This window comes from Rhinoderma darwinii, unplaced genomic scaffold (assembly GCF_050947455.1).
Source record: "Rhinoderma darwinii isolate aRhiDar2 unplaced genomic scaffold, aRhiDar2.hap1 Scaffold_42, whole genome shotgun sequence".
NCBI lineage: Eukaryota > Metazoa > Chordata > Amphibia > Anura > Rhinodermatidae > Rhinoderma > Rhinoderma darwinii.
In genome coordinates, this window is record NW_027463753.1 from 238,971 (window position 1) to 260,666 (window position 21,696).

Consider the following 21,696-nt stretch of genomic DNA (forward strand, 5'->3'; position numbering starts at 1 on the left):
CAACAACCCCGCGAGTGTGTAGACGGATTTCAAGCCATTTAGAATGTGGTTAATCGGCCAGATTGGAGGCTAGCTCCGACCATGGCTGTTACCGCAGAGTGTCAGCTGCGACCCGCCGGTGATGGCACGAGTTCTTCTGGTTCGGCGGTTTGCGGGAACCACTTCTTTAACTGGGCGTGTTCAGAGAAGAAAACATATCACTACAATGCGAGGCAGACTTTACATTTCTTCACATTATGTTGATTCTTGTGTTAAAATGAAAAAAAAGTTCATGCCCCCCCCCCCCCCTCGTCCTGCGCTCCATCCCCCATAACGACAAAGTGAGAACAGAATGTTTGTTCTTTTGCTAATTTATTGAAATGGAAAAACTAAAATCTTGCATTGACCTAAGTCTTCAGTCCCTTTGCTCGGGACGCGGGGTGAAGCCCCTTTGCTCGGGACTCGGGGTGAAGCCCCTTTGCTCGGGACTCGGGGTGAAGCCCCTTTGGCAGTGATAACGGCCTCCAGTCTTCTTGGGTTTGATGCCACACGGTTTACACCTGGATTCGTGGATTTTCTGCCATTCTTCTCTGCAGATCCTCTCCGCTCTGACAGGTCGGATGGTGACGTTGGTGGATGGAGATTTTCAGGTCTCTCCATAAATGTTCAATTGGGTTCAAGTCGGGGGTCTGGCCGGGCCACTCAAGGACTTTCATAGAGTTGTCCTCCGCCTCTCCTGTGTGGTCCCCCCCGACTCTCCTGTGTTGTCTTGGCTGTGTGCTTAGAGTCATTGTCTTAGGTCCAGAGCACTCCGGATCAGGTTTTCATTAAGAATATCTCTGTACTTTGCTCCATTCATCTTTCCCTCAACCCTGACCAGACTCCCTGTCCCAGCCGCTGAATAACACCCCAACAACATGACACTGCCCCCACCACCTCCACCATGCTTCACTGTAGGGTTGGTATTGGGCAGGTGATGGGCAGTGACTGGTTTCCTCATGACGCTTAGAATTGAGGCCAAAAAGTTCAATCTGGTTTCCATCAGACCCCAGGATCTTGTTTCTCACGGTCTGAGGTCCTTTAGGTGATTTATTTGTAACCTCCGGGCGGCTTTCGTGTGTCTCTTACTGAGGAGCGGCTTCTTTCTGACCGATCTGCCATAAAGCCCAGATTGCTGGAGTGCTGCAGTGATGGGCGACCTTCTGGAACTTTCTCCCATCCGCACACAGGATTTTTGCCGCTTAGCCAGAGTGACTATTGGGTTCTTGGTCACCTCTCTTGCCATGGTCCTTCTCCCCCGATTACTTAGTTTGGTGGGGCGGCTCTAGGGAGAGTCCTGGTTGTTCCAAACTTCCTCCATATAAGAATCATGGAGGCCTCTGTGCTCCTGGGAACTTTCAGTGCAGCAGACATTATTTTGTCCCCTTCTCCAGATCTGTCCCGCCACAATCCTGTCCCTGAGCTCTACAGGCCGTTCTCTCCTCCTCATGGCTTGGTCTTTGCTCTGATATACATTGTCAGCTGTAAGACCTTATATAGACAGGGGCGTGTCTTTCCAAATCATGTCCAATCAGACTAATTTACCACAGGTGGATCCAATCAAGGTGTAGAAACATTACACAGATCTAGAGAAACGGGGGGACCCTGGAGCTAAATGTCAAGTGTCATAGTAAAGGGTCTGAATACTGATGTCCATGTGAAATTACAGCTTTTCATTTTTAGTACAATTTGAGTGCAGGACGAGGGGGAAAACTTGAATTTTTAAAATTTTAGCAAAAAGCCTCAACATAACAAAATGTGAAAAAAGTGAAAGGGTCTGAAGAGTTTCGGAAAGCATTGTATATGCAGGGGCTATAGAGGGCTTCTTGCCATCAGGACTAGGAGGGGATCTTTACAGTAAGAGCGGTACAATGTAAGTTAGGGTGCTTTGACAGTTATTTATGGTGCGGTACTAGTTTGTGTTTTCTTTTTTCCCATAAGGCTTTATCTATGAGCGCATAATGAGCTATTTTTCTTTTTCTGCATTTGTATCTTGGGTTATTTGTCACCATTATCTGTTTGCAGATCATGTGGAGCTGGTGAAGAAGACCATGGCAGGGGTAAAGCTGCCCACTCTCTCGGTTCCTGTGTGGGCGCAGCAGCTTTCTGATGCAGACTGGCAGCACCTCGTTCACCAGACCATTGAGTCCCGTTCTGCGATGTCTCCACCCATCAAGAAATGAGATGTGGGGTTGTGTGATATAATTCTGGACTTTATACATAGTGTGTGTGGCTGTAATGTCTCCATGTAAATACAATGCAACGCTCCATCATCAAGAGTCTTATGGATCGCGCTTTACTGTCCCTCCCCCGCCCTCCTGATTATTGGGGGAGTCAGACATAGAAGTAATAAAAGAATGTACAAACAGTGAGCGACAGATTAGTCAACGTGTCATTGAGAAGATCCTGTGATGTGGGCATGGCCGGGGCGAGACTTGTGGGTCACCACCGTTACTGGAGATGTAGGAGCGGTCGAAGCTTGTGATGCATCAGACTGCATTGTGTGAGCCCGGCCTACAGGAGACTGAGTGCCGAGCCCCTGCCCCTATATCTCCTGTTTAGGGGTGACCCCATCCTCCGGTTCATATATTAATAACTGCACCCATGGGCCTTGATGAGATCAGAAGTCTTCCATATGCGATCGTCTGTTTGTTCTCGGTCAGTTCCATTTCTTTTTCGATGTGTCTACATATGGGAAGATAATAGAACGGTTTGTGGCAGACGTGAGAGGGTTAAAGGGTAAAGCCACTGAGTGGATCCGGCCTTGTCAACAAAATAAAGGGGTGCTTCTCCCATGGTTCCTTTTGACTCCTGCCATAACCCTCAGGCAGTATTCACACATCACAGTTTTAAGTTTATCTACAAGTGGCTCCAAGAGGAAAGGAAAGATGTTTGTTGGATCCAATTCAGGCTTTGACTAAAAAAAAATATTGGCTTTGTGATTTTAGCCGAAAACCTCCGGCACGCAGCCATAATACGTCCACAACTCCCGGACCTCCCTCCTTAGAATCCTATGGTGTAAAACGTCTCAGATCCGGGTGTTTCGTCCATACAAGACACTGATGCAGGCAGACGATGGCCGTGTCCATCCAGCCTTCCTAACGCAGGTGATAGGCCAGTGATGTCCATCAGCCTCTGACATTAATGAGGGGCCACATGTTAGGGATGGGCTCCCACACGGGTCTTAGATGGGATTGAGATCTAGGCCTGGGCTGTCAAGTCCTTCCACACCAAGCCATTTGTTTCTGGTCCTCACTTTGTCCCTGGAGCTCACTGAAAGAAGACCACAACAATGGAGACTCGGAATGATTGGGTGGGCCGTTCTTCTCCTGTGGTCCCTGCTCAGCAACGTGGACATATTCCTGCTTCATGGTGGAGATTTTGTAGACACGAGAAGGAGTCATGCGCTATTTAGTGTAAATATGAAAAATATCAAATCTTTTATTATACAAAACAATCGATAAAATCACAAAGAGGGTCCCCTAAATATTCAGCTACAGCGGCTGCGCGTAGATGTTTAATGATGCGAAACAATGGAGTGTCCCGAGTCAGCGAGAGAACGGTGTAGGGTGACATCATTAGTGAATTCTGATATTCATCCACATAAAAAGAATGGCAGTCAAGGAGTAACGTACCGGAGCAGCGAGAGTGACCGCCCTTTTGACTGGACACCAGACCATAGCAGTTTGGCACGTGGGGGATGTTTTCTTCATCGATAATTACCTGGGGTTGCGCATCTTTTGTGGATCCGGTGTATGGAGCTGCCGCCCTGGGTCTCCATTATGGGCACTGTGCGCATGCGCTGTCTCCTTGGTGACGTGCCCCGCAGTTGGCGCATGCGGTTAGTGCCTGGATGGCTCAGGTCGACAGTCTCGCGGTATCCCGATTGATCTCACGAATGCGCCATTGACCAGAACGGTTGTTGGCTAAATCGGTGTCACATGACATACTCCCTTTAAGAGACAGGAACTTGAACATAATATCCAGTACCCCTTAACGTGCGTCGGGGTGCAATTCCCAGGCTCACGTTGTACAGTTATCCTGTTAGGATTTTTTCATCCCTTCCCTTCTCGCTCCTCACCACACACACCAGACCATAGCGGTCACTCTCGCTGCTCCGGTACTCCTTCACTGTGTATATATATATATCAGAATTCACTAATGATGTCACCCTACACCCAGTTCTCTCGCTGACTCGGGACACTCCATTGTTTCGCATCATTAAACATCTACGCGCAGCCGCTGTAGCTGAATATTTAGGGGACCCTCTTTGTGATTTTATCGATTGTTTTGTATAATAAAAGATTTGATATTTTTCATATTTACACTAAATAGCGCATGACTCCTTCTCGTGTCTACAAATCGTTCTGTGGAGTTTCTATTTGTTACTTTTAAACATTTTGGAGGTGAGATCCAGTTCTTTGAATCATCACTTGCTCTGGGAGATCTATGTTTATGGTGCATCATCTAGTGGGGCCATATTTCCCACATGTGGCAGGGACCCCCTTACTCCAGATGTATTGTAGAAGTTAATAAAGGGACAGAGAACCTTGGAAAAACAATAAAATCATTCTCTAGAGTAAAGCCGAAACCAGCAATCCTGCCCCCCTCCACTGTGCTGTCTGCAGCAGGAGCCCCCCCCCTCCACTGCACTGTCTGCAGCAGGAGCCCCCCCCCCTCCACTGTCTGGAGCAGGAGCCCCCCCCCTCCACTGCGCTGTATGCAGCAGGAGCCCCCCCCCTCCACTGCACTGTCTGCAGCAGGAGCCCCCCCCTCCACTGCACTGTCTGGAGCAGGAGCCCCCCCCCTCCACTGCGCTCTATGCAGCAGGAGCCCCCCCCCTCCACTGCACTGTCTGCAGCAGGAGCCCCCCCCTCCACTGCACTGTCTGGAGCAGGAGCCCCCCCCCTCCACTGCGCTCTATGCAGCAGGAGCCCCCCCTCCGCTGTCTGCAGCAGGAGCCCCCCTCCTCCACTGCGCTGTCTGCAGCAGGAGCCCCCCCTCCACTGCGCTGTCTGCAGCAGGAGCCCCCCCCTCCACTGCACTGTCTGGAGCAGGAGCCCCCCCCCCTCCACTGCGCTGTCTGCAGCAGGAGCCCCCCCTCCGCTGTCTGCAGCAGGAGCCCCCCCTCCACTGCGCTGTCTGCAGCAGGAGCCTCCATTCACTAGTCTGTCTGCAGCAGGAGCCCCCCTCCACTGCGCTGTCGGCACCAGGAGCCCCCCTTCCCCCGTCAGCTGGAGAGACTTTAATGGATAGTTAGTGGTGCTGAATTACAGAGAGAGGGGACGTTGTTACTGCACAACCAGGCAGATTTGCGATCAGTAAACTGGGAAAGCTGGGTGACTTCACCTGTAGAACTGAAATGTTTGCCACCATCGGCTGTGTAACCACTGCTGCGCTATGCATGTGTGTATAGTGTATGTGTGTAGATAGTATGTGCATAAACTGTATATCACATGGCCGCACTGCAGCCGGCATTGCGCACTATGATCTCAGGCTGGGGTATTGCTGGGAACGGATCCCACGAAGCTGCCGCTGCCACTCCCAGAGCGAATATACTGCGGATTATGGAGTTCATAGAGCTGCATGCTGAATCCTATGCATTTTATTTAAAAGATGTCTGAAGTGCCAAACTACCAATTAGAAGAGGGGGGTCATGTATTTCATGTAACACCATTCACATTATTTGTATTTATCAAACTGCAGCTCTAAACGACTGTTAGCCAATCCATTATCTAAGCATGAAAGGAGCACAACATGTGGTAAGTACACCTAAAGCAAGCTACCTTCTTCTCTGATCTCATATAGAAATAGAGCTCATACTGTCTGCAGCAGGTGCCCCCCCCTCCACTGTCTGCAGTAAGAGCCCCCCCTCCACTGTCTGCAGCAGGAGCCCCCCCCCCCTTCACTGCGCTGTCTGGGAAAGGAGCCCCCCCCTTCACTGCGCTGTCTGCAGTAGGAGCCCCCCCCTTCACTGCGCTGTCTGCAGTAGGAGCCCCCTCCACTGCGCTGTCTGCAGCAGGAGCCCCCCTCCACTGTCTGCAGCAGGAGCCCCCCCTCCACTGCGCTATCTGCAGCAGGAGCCCCCCTCCACTGTGCTGTCTGCAGCAGGAGCCCCTCCTCCACTGCGCTGTCTGCAGCAGGAGCCCCTCCTCCACTGCGCTGTCTGCAGCAGGAGCCCCTCCACTGCGCTGTCTGCAGCAGGAGCCCCTCCTCCACTGCGCTATCTGCAGCAGGAGCCCCTCCTCCACTGCGCTATCTGCAGCAGGAGCCCCTCCTCCACTGCGCTATCTGCAGCAGGAGCCCCTCCTCCACTGCGCTATCTGCAGCAGGAGCCCCTCCTCCACTGCGCTATCTGCAGCAGGAGCCCCTCCTCCACTGCGCTGTCTGCAGTAGGAGACCAGGGATGCCAAGCCCCGCCTCTTTACCCTCTTTCAGTCAAAGGCATTCGGAATAATTTAACATTTGTGTTCCCTGGTAAAATATTTCTTCCTATGAGAATATTGTTGTCAGAGGAGATTGGTGCCCGTTTCTTGTCCCCCATCAGTCTCTTTTCCTCATCCTAATTGGTGCCCATATTTCTTCCTTGTTGGCACCAGTTCTCCATCCTTATCGGGGCACTTTCTTTGCCCTGATTGGTTTGTTCCTCACCTTCATCGGTGCCACCTTCTCTTTACCCACTTATCTCTCTACAGGGAAAATCAGGTGTAAAGAAACCTTTAAGAACTTTTATTCATGGCAGAACACTTCATCGTTTAGAGCCGTTTGTGTTCGACTTTAACCTTCTACGGTTTTACATCTTTTTCAATAAGACGAAAACTTGCATTAGTGCCCAGGCTTATGGGGCAAATCAGATAACAGACCAGACGCATCTCATCACCAAGCGATGAACCTCTCCAGCCGATGTGGGGGTGGATCTGGTGGGCGTGGTGTACACGGACACGCACTTTGCGGCTCATCCACGCTCGGTCACATGACTTTTACTTTGCTTTATTTAATAAATAGGTTTTAATGATTTGAGTGTATAATTTAGTATTTCTTCCCTAAGAGACACTTCCCCTTATACATGCGGTCGCTATGGAATTCACATCCCAGATGTAGACCGGACCATCGGCATTCAGAGGGGGAGGAGACTGAACCTCTGGATAAGGCAGATCACTAATGGAACGCTCCGGCTTTCTCCAGGCGTCCGGCTGCGGTCTGAGCCTTGAGGGAGGACACGGCACCAATGACGGTTCTGAGACCCGAAATAACTCCTGGTTCTCAGAAATACAGAATTCGGCTACCTAATTAGTGTCATGCTTGGCCATGAAGGGAGGGCAAGCACTTGGTCTTCCTGCATCTGGTGGGCAGGCGCGGGTCCTGTGTGAATGTTCATGACATTTTATCCAATGGTTATTTAAAGTATAAAAAGTTTAAGAACGGATTTAGATGAAGGAGCTTCGGGATTGTAAGGCAGGTAGAATTGGTCGCTGCTCGGATGTGACTGGAGCGTCTCCTGGTCATAAGTTGGTGTCGTGGGAGGGTGTGAGCTCTCTTTATCTCATGTCCATGGTGGCAGGATGGTTAAACAGTCCTGATCACAGGGGGTCAGAGGGTCTCCTTGCTGCTACTCAAATATTCCTCTGCTCTCTTATGAGACTCCAACGCTCTGATCGTGTAAATATCCTGTGGAAGTTCTGATTTCTTGCTTAGGAGCATCTGCTCCTGAGGAGTCGTGCGTGGAACCTGGAGAAGAATGAAAGGTCACCAGGTTATCATTATAGTAGAAGGGTCACATTGCTGCGCTATTCACAGAGGGGGCAATGGAACAGGTGAGGAGAGCACAAACTGAAGCTGCCGACAACTAGGACTAATTCTCATGCAGGATGTGGGGAGAGGGAATCGCAAGAAGGGTCAACAGAGAAGCAGGTGCCAGACTAAGGCCAGTTTCATCACCTAAAAGCTCATGGTTAGTGGAGAATTCAAAAGGTTATTCCAAAAATCTCTTTCACAGGTCAAAAGGATGCAAGAGTTTCCAAAGTACAAAGATGAGATGACAACCCCAAGGAGGAAGAAAAAGACAGGGCAAAGAGGAAGGAAGAATGATGAAGGAAAGCGACACAAAGCTACGAAAACAAAAAAAAGAACAGGACTAGGGCCAGTGACTATTAGTCAACATGCACCAAACCTGGGGACAGTCACCTCCCTCACATAAAAACCACCAACCTGGGGCCAGTCACCATCAGTCAACCAACTACAGCCATCACCAAACAACACTAGCATGGGATTGAGCCACTAGCACTAAGTCTCTGTTACTCAAACTATCCACCAGCCTGGAACCCATTCACCAGCAGCAGTCAACCAGCCCAGAACTAAGTCAGCCTCAGTCACCAGCAGTCAACCAGCCCAGAACTAAGTCAGCCTCAGTCACCAGCAGTCAACCAGCCCAGACGTAAGACAACCTCATTCACCAGCAGTCAACCAGCCCAGACGTAAGACAACCTCAGTCACCAGCAGTCAACCAGCCCAGAACTAAGTCAACCTCAGTCACCAGCAGTCAACCAGCCCAGACGTAAGTCAGCCTCAGTCACCAGCAGTCAACCAGCCTAGAACTAAGTCAACCTCAGTCACCAGCAGTCAACCAGCCCAGACGTAAGACAACCTCAGTCACCAGCCTAGAACTAAGTCAGCCTCAGTCACCAGCAGTCAACCAGCCTAGAACTAAGTCAGCCTCAGTCACCAGCAGTCAACCAGCCTAGAACTAAGTCAGCCTCAGTCACCAGCAGTCAACCAGCCCAGAACTAAGTCAGCCTCAGTCAACCAGCCCAGAACTAAGTCAACCTCAGTCACCAGCAGTCAACCAGCCCAGAACGAAGTCAGCCTCAGTCACAAGCAGTCAACCAGCCTAGAACTAAGTCAGCCTCAGTCAACCAGCCCAGAACTAAGTCAGCCTCAGTCAACCAGCCCAGAACTAAGTCAGCCTCAGTCACCAGCAGTCAACCAGCCTAGAACTAAGTCAGCCTCAGTCACCAGCAGTCAACCAGCCCAGAACTAAGTCAGCCTCAGTCAACCAGCCCAGAACTAAGTCAACCTCAGTCACCAGCAGTCAACCAGCCCAGAACGAAGTCAGCCTCAGTCACAAGCAGTCAACCAGCCTAGAACTAAGTCAGCCTCAGTCAACCAGCCCAGAACTAAGTCAGCCTCAGTCAACCAGCCCAGAACTAAGTCAGCCTCAGTCACCAGCAGTCAACCAGCCCAGACGTAAGACAACCTCATTCACCAGCAGTCAACCAGCCTAAAACTAAGTCAGCCTCAGTCACCAGCCTAGAACTAAGTCAACCTCAGTCACCAGCAGCAGTCAACCAGCCCAGAAATAAGCCTTCCAGTACATTTGCCAACAGGGTTACCCACCAGTCACAAATTCACAGACCGTCCGTAAAAACTGGACTTTTTGCAGTGGCCATAGGCATACATTGATGCCAACCTAAGTCAGTCACCGACAGGCAACCAGTACCAGCCTGGGATCGAGCGATCATCAGCCAACCAGAAACTGCAGCTAGTAAGAGTGTGAAAATGGAGCAGAGCGGAAGGAGAAGATAACAGAAGGTTTAAATGTCTTGTCTAATCTGAATGTGTGGAGAATTTGTCTGTTAGGCTTCGTTCACACATCAGTCAGGGCTCTATTCTGACGTTCCATCGGAGCTTTCCGCCACAATGGAGCTCTGACTGAAACAAACGGAAACCATAGGTTTCTGTTTCCTTCACCATTGATTTTGTGCAGGGGGTCCGTCATTTTGAGAGAATGAATATTGCAGTCGACTGCGCTATTCATTCCGTCTAAACGACAGACCCCCTGCACGACTGAGACAAACAGAAACCATGGGCACCGGATCCGTCACCATTGGAAACAACACTAATGGAGACGGAAACCTATATGTTTCTGACAGCTCAGATGGAAAGTCAGACTAGAGCCCTGCCGGATATGTGAACGAAGCCTTACCGCTCCGCACATACGTTCTTCATTCAGAGAAGAGGGGGTTTTCAGATCGGAGAGATCGTAATGATAATTGCCCAGTCTAAATGCACTAAAAGATGAGCGGTAAAACCATCATCTAGAATCACCACCATTGGTAAATGAAGCTACGATCAAACGTGCGGTCAAATGGCGGCAAATGCACAATGATTGGACTGAAATCTCCCTCAGGTACTTGGAAGGATCTTTCAGATCACTCATCGGTGGTCTGAAAATCATGACAGAGGGGTCAACAGGTCAAATCTGTGTCTTGGTCACCAGAAATGAAGAGGCGCAGGTTTGGGAATGGCTATGAGGGGGCAGAATGACAGTGTGTACAGGCCCGTGAAGGGTGAGGAGTGGTCCGGCCATTTGTCACCTGCACAGCCTCAGTCTCCATTGTCTTCTTTAAGATCTGAATATCCTCAGCGGTTGGGGTGTCTGTCTCCATGGAGCAGATCAGGCTGAGAGCAGGAGGAGAATTAAACATTGTGTACTGAGGAGGGTGAGGAGATAGGGAAAGAGAGAGAGAGAAAACGGTGAGATTCCTCCAGATTGGCACATCACCTGGAGACGTGACTCTACCTGCACGCAATACATTCTTACCTGTGGATTTAACCGCGCCATTTCTTCAATCCGATTCCACATTTCTGCCCTCTCTCTTCCTCTAATCTTCCCCCTGGAGAAGGAGACAGTAGAAGAATGTGCAAGAGACTACACCAGCTCTGCTGCATCTCAAACCCCCAAACCAGAGGACAATGAGACGACTCGAACTCTCAATAGTCAGAACTCCCTGCCCCCAACGCCCAAACAGTTCAGAAAGCTGCGGACCTCTGCTTCTCGGCCTTGTACTGCTGGGTGCAGTCATCAAAGAGCTTCTGGTTCATCTCCATGAAGAGCTTCAGGGCGTTATATATCAGACCGTGTATAGTCCTGCAAGAAGAATACATAGAATGAGTACACTGCCTGGACAAAGGAATTACCCCAACCCACTAAAAACCCTCTGCACGGAAGGCGCCAGTCATGGGACACCAAGGGGCCTATGACAACTCTGAAGAGGCTCCAATGCTGATTGACCCTACAAGTCACAGCTTTATGGCACAATGAATGAGCGCCGGAAGCTTCCAGGGTCGGAGGAGGACTGATGAGTAAATGATGGTGGTGGTGGCATCATTATGTGTGGGGTCCTGGGAGGCCCGTGAAGATGTGGCAGAAATTACAGGGAGGGAAAACTGCTGCAGTCTGCAAGAGAACTGTAGCCTGGGAGAAGATTTGTGATCCAGCAAGAGGATGTACTGGAAATAAAAGACTAAAAATAACAATGTGAAAGGAGTTGTCGAGGGCTAGAAATTTCTGGATGCTTTCCGGGTTGTGTCTGGTTTTACAGCTCAACTGTATTGAAGTGAATAGGGCTGCGCTGCAGTTCCACACTCATCCTGAGGACAGGTGTGGCACTGTTTATGGAAGTAAACAACAATGTTTTTCTCATCCTGGGTAACACCTTTATGGTCCGGGAGCAGTTGAGTCACAGTTCACACCTCAATCCAATAATGAAACTGTCTGAACTAGAAAACATCTGTTCATTCAGGGTCCCCTTCAAATCAGGGGTCAGCGAAAGCAAATGGTCTAAAGACGAATGAGGAACCTACAGCGTCCACACGACTTATTGCTGCTACGACATACTGTCTGGATGGTGTGAATACTTCTGCACACAGTTATTTGGTGTGAAATCCACAATGAACACCATAAAAGGTTGAAGGGGCGGACGGGGCTGTGAACACATTGCAGGCGGTTTAGGAACAAGTTCCGGTATTCACGGTCTCCGCTCGCTACCTTTACACCGGGCTCACGAGAGAACAATACTTTTCCACACTTTGAGTAAAAGTCTCCCCGTAATGTTCACATTTTAATGAGTCACAGGACGTATTAAAGGGATTTTCCGAGCTTATAATTTTTTAATGTACCTATTGCACACGTGTCTACCTGCCCACCAGGAGATTCCATCGTAGCTCACAAGTAATCGCTCTTTTTATTATCTTACCCAGCTCTGTGTAGCATGTAAAGGACTACAGTTCCCATGATTCCTCTGCCCTCTCATAGACATTGCCCACAATTACAGCTGCCTGCATGCACTTCTAATAGGTATCGCTGTAAGGGTATGTGCACACACACTAATTACGTCCGTAATTGACGGACGTATTTCGGCCGCAAGTACCGGACCGAACACAGTGCAGGGAGCCGGGCTCCTAGCATCATACTTATGTACGATGCTAGGAGTCCCTGCCTCGCTGCAGGACAACTGTTACGTACTGTAATCATGTTTTCAGTACGGGACAGTTGTCCTGCAGCGAGGCAGGGACTCCTAGCATCGTACATAAGTATGATGCTAGGAGCCCGGCTCCCTGCACTGTGTTCGGTCCGGGACTTGCGGCCGAAATACGTCCGTCAATTACGGACGTAATTAGTGTGTGTGCACATACCCTAATACTCACCCTCTGCTACTGAAACACAGCTTTATACATCAGCTACCCTGCATGTAAAACAAGATACCTCCAGAGACGGGCCAGGAGGTGTTCAGGAAGCAGTGGAGATAAGAGACATGTGATGTGATGTGATGTCCTGTACTACAGGGAGGAGGAGAGCAGGGAAGATAAGAGACATGTGATGTGTGATGTCCTGTACTGCAGGGAGGAGGAGAGCAGAGAGCAGTGGAGATAAGAGACATGTGATGTGATGTGATGTCCTGTACTGCAGGGAGGAGGAGAGCAGGGAGCAGTGGAGATAAGCGACATGTGATGTCCTGTACTACAGGGAGGAGGAGAGCAGTGGAGATAAGCGACATGTGATGTCCTGTACTGCAGGGAGGAGGAGAGCAGGGAGCAGTGGAGATAAGCGACATGTGATGTGTGATGTCCTGTACTACAGGGAGGAGGAGAGCAGTGGAGATAAGAGACATGTGATGTGTGATGTCCTGTACTACAGGGAGGAGGAGAGCAGGGAGCAGTGGAGATAAGCGACATGTGATGTGTGATGTCCTGTACTACAGGGAGGAGGAGAGCAGGGAGCAGTGGAGATAAGCGACATGTGATGTGTGATGTCCTGTACTACAGGGAGGAGGAGAGCAGGGAGCAGTGGAGATAAGCGACATGTGATGTGTGATGTCCTGTACTACAGGGAGGAGGAGAGCAGTGGAGATAAGCGACATGTGATGTGTGATGTCATGTACTACAGGGAGGAGGAGAGCAGTGGAGATAAGAGACGTGATGTGTGATGTCATGTACTACAGGGAGGAGGAGAACAGTGGAGATAAGAGACATGTGATGTGTGATGTCCTGTACTACAGGGAGGAGGAGAGCAGGGAGCAGTGGAGATAAGAGACATGTGATGTGTGATGTCCTGTACTACAGGGAGGAGGAGAGCAGTGGAGATAAGAGACATGTGATGTGTGATGTCCTGTACTACAGGGAGGAGGAGAGCAGTGGAGATAAGAGACGTGATGTGTGATGTCCTGTACTACAGGGAGGAGGAGAGCAGGGAGCAGTGGAGATAAGAGACATGTGATGTCCTCTACTACAGGGAGGAGGGGAGGGAGCAGTGGAGATAAGAGACATGTGATGTGTGATGTCCTGTACTACAGGGAGGAGGGGAGCAGGGAGCAGTGGAGATAAGAGACATGTGATGTCCTGTACTACAGGGAGGAGGAGAGCAGGGAGCAGTGGAGATAAGAGACATGTGATGTGTGATGTCCTGTACTACAGGGAGGAGGAGAGCAGGGAGCAGTGGAGATAAGAGACATGTGATGTCCTGTACTACAGGGAGGAGGAGAGCAGGGAAGATAAGAGACATGTGATGTGTGATGTCCTGTACTGGGGGGGGGGGGGGGGGCAGGGAGCAGTGGAGATAAGAGACATGTGATGTGTGATGTCCTCTACTACAGGGAGGAGGGGGAGGGGAGATAACCATGTGTTCAATGTACCAGACATCACACGTGCAGGAGATAAACACCGGGAGAATGGTCATGTGACTGCATGGGAGACTGGTTTACAGTTATATCAGCTCTCAACTCACAGAAACCCAAGTACAATCTGACATATCCTAAATACCCGAGGACTAGGAACAATCATAAGAGCTGGAAATCTACATGGATGAGGGCAGCAGGCAGCACAGTGGAGGATCACTGCAGGTCTGCTGCATTTCTGCCATTGGAGATGGGGTCAGTATTAACCGAATCTTCAGTCCAGATTCTCATCCATCCCATAAAACCATCAGAGACATTGACCCTAACTCAGGGCTAAGGTCATAATGAACAAGCAGATGGCATGGACATTCCCACCATTCTCCTGTAAGACACATCACTTACTTATTCCAGTGGTTCTTGGAGTTGCGGTACAATGATGGGAACATGATTGGCAGAATCTGTGCGGCGTTGTCACTCATCAAGCTCAAAATATACTCATTATTCCAGTAGTAAAGAGCTCGCTCCGCCACCTGCAACAAAGAAGGGAATCAATGCAGACCAGCGTAGTCCATGGTGAGGGAGCAGTCCATGGTCAGCAATGTATGCGTAGAACAATTAATGTGAACCCCCATTAGCAGACAATGTGCATCGATTATTTGAACTCCACAAGAAACGAACATCTAATCATAGACTGACCTGCTACATTGGACAGTAATCTTACAGTCTATCACAGACTAACTTGCTATATAGACCGTGTTACCTGACTGCCCTCCCCATGACATCACTATACAATTACAGGCTGACCTGCTACATAAACTGTGTGACATCCCTGCCGTCCCTAGTGACATCACCATCCAATCACAGACATATCTGCTAGATACTGTGTGACCTAACCCCCCGCCCTAGTGACATCACCATCCAATCAGACTTATGTGCTAGATAGACTGTGACCTAACCCCCCGCCCTAGTGACATCACCATCCAATCAGACTTATGTGCTAGATAGACTGTGTGACCTAACCCCCCGCCCTAGTGACATCACCATCCAATCAGACTTATGTGCTAGATAGACTGTGACCTAACCCCCCGCCCTAGTGACATCACCATCCAATCAGACTTATGTGCTAGATAGACTGTGTGACCTAACCTCCCGCCCTAGTGACATCACCATCCAATCAGACTTATCTGCTAGATAGACTGTGTGACCTAACCTCCCACCCTAGTGACATCACCATCCAATCAGACTTATGTGCTAGATACTCTGACCTAACCCCCCGCCCTAGTGACATCACCATCCAATCAGATCCATCCAATTAGTCAGCGTCAGCGTTAGTCAGCGTCAGCGTTAGTCAGCGTCAGTGTTAGTCAGCGTTAGTCAGCCTCAGTGTTAGTCAGCGTCAGTCAGCGTCAGCGTTAGTCAGCGTCAGTGTTAGTCAGCGTCAGTGTTAGTCAGCGTCAGTCAGCGTCAGCGTTAGTCAGCATCAGCGTTAGTCAGCGTCAGCGTTAGTCAGCGTCAGCGTTAGTCAGCATCAGTGTTAGTCAGCCTCAGTGTTAGTCAGCGTCAGTCAGCGTCAGCGTTAGTCAGCATCAGCGTTAGTCAGCATCAGTGTTTGTCAGCGTCAGTCAGCGTCAGCGTTAGTCAGCGTCAGTCAGCGTCAGTGTTAGTCAGCGTCAGCGTCAGTGTTAGTCAGCGTCAGTCAGCGTTAGTCAGAGTTCGTCAGCCTTAGTCAGCGTCAGTGTCAGTGTTAGGCCCCATGCACACGACAGCAAAAAACCTCAGTTTTTGCGTTAGTCAGCGTCAGTGTTAGTCAGCGTCAGCGTTAGTCAGCCTCAGTGTTAGTCAGCGTCAGTCAGCGTCAGTCAGCGTCAGCGTTAGTCAGCGTCAGTGTTAGTCAGCGTCAGTGTTAGTCAGCGTCAGTCAGCGTCAGCGTTAGTCAGCGTCAGTCAGCGTCAGTGTTAGTCAGCGTCAGTGTTAGTCAGCGTCAGTGTTAGTCAGCGTCAGTCAGAGTTCGTCAGCCTTAGTCAGCGTCAGTGTTAGTCAGTGTCAGTGTTAGGCCCCATGCACACGACAGCAAAAAACCTCAGTTTTTGCGTTAGTCAGCGTCAGTCAGTGTCAGTGTTAGTCAGCGTCAGTCAGCGTCAGTGTTAGTCAGCCTCAGTGTTAGTCAGCGTCAGTCAGAGTTCGTCAGCGTTAGTCAGCGTCAGTCAGCGTCTGTGTCAGTGTTAGGCCCCATGCACACGACAGCAAAAAACCTCCGTTTTTGCGGACCGCAATTGCGGTCCGCAAAAACGGAGCAATTCACTTTCATTGAACACTGACACCTTTCCGTAGCACTACGGAAGGGTGTCAGTGCCGTGGAAATGTTCCGGGAATTATGGAACATGTCCGTTCTTTCGCATTTTGCGGGCCGTGCTCCCATACTTTGTATGGGAGCACGGCCCGAAAATGTGGCTGTCAGTCAGCGGCCGGCCGTGCCTGCAATCGCGGGCCGTGATTGCGGGCACGGTCGTGTGCATGGGGCCTTAGTCAGCGTCAGCGTTAGTGTTAGTCAGCGTCAGTCAGCGTCAGCGTCAGCGTTAGTCAGCGTCAGTGTTAGTCAGCGTCAGTCAGAGTTCGTCAGCGTCAGTGTTAGTCAGCGTCAGTGTTAGTCAGCGTCAGTGTTAGTCAGCGTCAGTGTTAGTCAGCGTCAGCGTTAGTCAGCGTTCGTCAGTGTTAGTCAGCGTCCATTTATTCAGTGTCAATCAGTGTCAGCGTCACTTAGGTTCAGACCGTCTGATAGCGTCAGATCGTTCCGTTTGTCAATCAGTCAGCGTCCGTCATCGTCTTTTTGTCAGTGTAGTTTAGCCAGCGTCAGACCGTCTGTTAGTTCGTCAGTCAGCGTCAGACCGTCTGTTAGTTCGTCAGTCAGCGTCAGACCGTCTGTTAGTTCGTCAGTCAGCGTCAGACCGTCTGTTAGTTAGCGGTCAGTGTGTGATTGTCAGTTAGTTATTGTTTTTTTGTCAGTGTAGTTTAGTCAGTGTTAGTGTCATAATATAAAAAATAAAAAAACATTAGTGTACGTTAGTATTTAGTGTTTTACGTAAAAAAAAAAAAAAGAACAAAAAAAATATTTTTTGTATACATATACATTCAATAAAAATGGCCCGCAAAACCTTTACTGCAGCGGAGGCGTATGAGCTGCCGGCATCGGACACCGATACTGCGAGTGATGCTGGGTCCGCATAGGCTCTGTCCTCCTCAAGCGACACCGAGGAACCCCCTCACAGTCGCAGGAGGGTTAGTGTTCAGGTAACACCTGCACCTCAACCCAATTGGTTGCCCCCAACCTCCTACACCCCCCAAGTACCGGACTTTACTGCTGCAGCAGGGGTCCAAGTCCAGACAGCAGGGGTCCAAGTCCAGACAGCAGGGGTCCAAGTCCAGACAGCAGGGGTCCAAGTCCAGACAGCAGGGCTGTCCGAGATTGAGTTTTTCCAGCTCTTTTTTTCGGACAGCCTTGTGGAAAATCTTGTTGAGCAAACTAATCTATGTGCTCAACAATTTATTGCTGTCAACCCAGAAAGTTTTTATGCCAGGCCATACAGGTGGCATCCCACTGACAAAGCAGAAATGCTGCAGTACTGGGGATTGGTACTGAATATGGGCCTAACGAAGAAGCCATCGGTGAGGGCCTACTGGTCCACCGATATCCTGTACCACTGCCCCTTATACCGCACCACAATGCCCAGGGCTCGTTTTGAGGCAATACAGACATTTTTACATTTCAATGACAATTCCCAGTGCCCCCCCCCCCAGAATAACACCAATCTTCATAGACTCTACAAAATTAGACCCCTTATTTCCCATTTGGCCCAAAAATTCTCAGCATCTTATACCCCTGGAAGAGAAATTGCCATTGACGAGTCCCTGGTGCATTTCAAGGGAAGGGTGAAGTTCAGGCAATATTTGCCCAACAAACGTGCCAGGTATGGCCTAAAAATGTACAAGTTGTGTGAGTCGGAGTCGGGCTACACGCACACGTTTAAAATATACGAGGGAAGGGACAGTCAAATTGAGCAACAAAACTGTCCACCCGTCCTGACCACAACTGGGAAGATTGTCTGGGACCTCCTGCACCCACTGTTTAATCAGGGGTACCACTTGTATATAGACAACTGGTATACAAGTGTACCCCTGTTCAAATGCCTGGCGGAGCAAAAAACAGTGGCGTGTGGTACGGTCTGCAAAAACCAGCAAAGCTCCCAAAAACCCTTCTCGGCCAACCCCTGCAGCGTGGGGAGAGCAGGGCGATCCTTAGCAAAGGGGTCCTCTTTTTGAAGTTCAGGGACAAGAAGGATGTCCTAATGCTGACATCAATCCATGACGCCACCTGCTCTCTTGTCCCTGTGCGTGGTGCAACACCCACCACCACGTCACCGCCCGTCTGCATCCAGGCCTATAAGAAGTTCATGGGGGGAGTGGACCTTTCTGACCAGATGCTTAAGCCGTACAATGCCGTGCGGAAATCAAAAATTTGGTATAAAAAACTTGCGGTTTACTTTATCCAAATGGCATTGTACAAGTCCTTTATAATATACAGGAGCCCGGGTCAGGAGGGGACAGACCTGGAGTACCAGGAGAAGGTGATCAAATCCCTTCTCTTTGGGAATGTGGCAGAGGTAGGGGAAAGTTCTGCCTCAGCAAGTACGGATGTCCCCAGGATAGTTCCAGGCCAGCACTTTCCTAGTGAAGTGCCGCCCACAAAAAAAAAGGCGCCCCCAGAAAAAGTGTCGTGTCTGTGCCAGAAGAGGCATAAGAAAAGACACGACATACCAGTGTAACACGTGGACTGTGTATGAAGGAGAGCTTCCAAATAGATCACACCTCTCTGGAGTTCTACATTTTATTTCCATCCGTCCCTTCCATTTACAATTACCGTCCCTTTGATTTACCATTTCACCATTTACCATTTTAAAAATTGAAGATCCCGCATAACAAAACTAAAAACACCCATTATCCCCCTAGATGAATACCTAGGATTTGTAATATGGTGAAGGATCTGCACAATTTTTTAGGCCTTTGCAAACACGACATGTGCCCAAAAATCATCCAAGTAAAATAAGGCCTCAAAATCCTTGTGGTGTTCCAATACTTTGTGGCCCTGCCCCATGTCCGGCAGCAGCAGATTAGAGCCAATTTGGGGGTATTTCTAAACTCAGAAGAAATGGGCCAATTAAGTATTGAGGAGCTTTTCTTCACTTGCATGATCAGTGTCTGAAAAATCTGTCCTATAAGTGAAGCATTTGTGAAAAATTTGAAAATGTCCTTTTTCACTCCACATTTCCACAAGATTCTGCAAAGAAACCGTGCCGTCAAAAAAGTGATGACACCCCTAGATAAATTCCTTGAGGGGTGTAGTATTCAAAATGGGGTAATTTCTGGGTGTTTTCCATCGTTATGGGGGCTCAGAGTCTCTTCAAAGATCAAATGGGGCTGTTGAACCAATCATGCAAAACTGAAAACCTAAGGCTGCTCCTTCACTTCCAGGCACTGCCATGTGTCCACACAACATATTTGGATCACTTTGGGGGTATCTCCGAACTCGGTACAAATGAGCCAATAAGTGTTGAGGTGTTTTTCTTCACTTGCATGCTCTGACCAATCTGTCTTATAAATGAAACATTGGTGAAAATATCGAAAATAGCTTTTTTCACGCCAGATTGACAAGATTCTGCAAAAAAAATGTGTGGTCAAAAATGTGATCGCACACCGAGAAAAATTCTTAGAGGGGTGTAGTTATCAAAATGGGGCCATTTCTGAGGGTTTCCCATCATTATGGGAACTCAGAGTCTCATGCAAAACTTGAGTCCTGAAAACCTAAGGCTCCTCCTTCACTTCCATGCACTGCCATGTGTCCACACAACATATTTGGACCACTTTGGGGGTATCTCTGAACTCGGTACAAATGGGCCAATAAATGTTGAGGTGCTTTTCTTCACTTGCATGCTCTGTGTCTGAAAAATCTGTCCTATGAATGAAGCAGTTGTGAAAAAATTGTAAATGTTCTTTTGTCACGCCGGATATCCGCAAAAAAATTATGGGGTTAAAAAATTGATCACACCCCTAGAAAAAAATTCCTTGAGGGGTCCAATTTCCAAAATGGGGTCACTTTTGGGGGGTTTCCACTGTTTTGGTCTCTCCAGGGCATTGCAAACCCAACACGGCACTGAAAACTATTCCAGCAAAATCCGTTCTCCAAAATCCAAATGACGCTCCTTCTCTTCTGAGCCCTGCTGTGGGTCCAAACAGTTGTGTATTATCACATATGTGGTATTGCCGTAATCGGGAGAAATTGCTTTACAAATGTAGTGGTGCTTTTTCTCCTTTATTCCTTGTAAAAATTTAAAATTTCTATGTTTTTTCAGAAAAAAAGTAGATTTTCATCTTCACACACAAATTCAAATAGATTTCGCAAAACAACTGTGGGGTCAAAATGCTAACCATACCCCTAGAAAGATTCCCTGAGGCGTCTAGATTCTAAAATGGGGTAACTTTTTCTCTGTTTTTACTGTATCGGCACCACAAGACCTCTTCAAACCTGACATGGTGCCTAAAATATATTCTAAAAAAAGGAGGCACCAAAATCCACTACGTGTTCCTTTGCTTCTGAGGCCGGTGTTTCAGTCCATTACCGCACTAGGGCCACATGTGGGATATTTCTAAAAAGTGCAGAATCTGGGCAATAAATATTCAGTTGCATTTCTCTGGTAAAACCTTCCGTGTTACAAAAAAAATGGATTACATATGAATTTTGGCAAAAAAAATGAAATGTGTAAATGTCACCTCTACTTTGCATTAATTCCTGTGAAACGCCTAAAGGGTTAAAACACTTTCTGAATGCTGTTTTGAATACCTTGAGGGGTGCAGTTTTCAAAATGGGGTGATTTATGGGGACTTTCTAATATATAAGGCCCTCAAAGCCACTTCAGAACTGAACTGGTCCCTGAAAAAATAGCCTTTTGAAATTTTCTTGAAAATGTGAGAAATTGCTGCTAAAGTTCTAAGCCTTGTGAGGTCCTAGAAAAATAAAAGAATGTTCAAAAAACGATGCAAATATAAAGTAGACATATGGGGGATGTGAACTAGTGACTATTTTGTGCGGTATTACGATCTGTCTTCCAAGCAGATAGATTTAAATTTCGAAAAATTTTAATTTTTGAAAATTTTCTCTAAATTTTGATATTTTTCACAAATAAATATTGAATTTATCGACCAAATTTTTTCACTAACATAAAGTGCAACATGTCACGAGAAAACAATCTCAGAATCGCTTGGATAGGTAAAAGCATTCCGGAGTTATTACCACATAAAGTGACACATGTCAGATTTGAAAAATCGGCTTCGTCCTGAAGGCCAAAACAGGCTGCGTCCTGAAGGGGTTAATGTACAGAAAAGATTTCAAGAATTCTTCTTACTGCCAATCAGTGCAAATAGTCGGGTCTTCAGTGCACGGCCCATGTCTCTCCTCGGCAGTCAGTCTCTGCAGTTACATTCAGGCCAGTCCAGGACGGATCGCGCTCAGCGCTGTTTTGAAGCGTCACGTCCTGGGCTGTTTCTTTGCTCTACCTGCTGTATTGTTGTGGTCGCCTGTGCTCGATGCCAGTGGTGGATTATTATTATCTTAGGCCCTGGGCTGTAACAAGTTATGGGCCCACATCCCACACGTAAATATCACCTACATGTCAAA

At 48.6% G+C, this 21,696-nt stretch overlaps 2 protein-coding genes across 2 annotated transcripts in view; one reads left to right on the forward strand and one right to left on the reverse strand.

Annotated features, from left to right (window-relative positions):
• MEA1 (male-enhanced antigen 1) overlaps window positions 1-2,390 on the forward strand; it is a 39,535-nt gene extending 37,145 nt beyond the window's left edge. Inside the window, exon 4 of the mRNA XM_075848507.1 lies at window positions 2,044-2,390. Within this exon, the coding sequence (XP_075704622.1) occupies window positions 2,044-2,201 (158 nt within the window). The 3' untranslated portion in view covers window positions 2,202-2,390. The remainder of the gene's footprint in view (window positions 1-2,043) is intronic.
• A 4,336-nt stretch (window positions 2,391-6,726) lies between these two features.
• PPP2R5D (protein phosphatase 2 regulatory subunit B'delta) overlaps window positions 6,727-21,696 on the reverse strand; it is a 115,536-nt gene continuing 100,566 nt past the window's right edge. Inside the window, 5 exon segments of the mRNA XM_075848509.1 lie at window positions 6,727-7,746; window positions 10,392-10,508; window positions 10,619-10,691; window positions 10,844-10,945; window positions 14,373-14,500. Of these exon segments, the coding sequence (XP_075704624.1) occupies window positions 7,609-7,746; window positions 10,392-10,508; window positions 10,619-10,691; window positions 10,844-10,945; window positions 14,373-14,500 (558 nt within the window). The 3' untranslated portion in view covers window positions 6,727-7,608.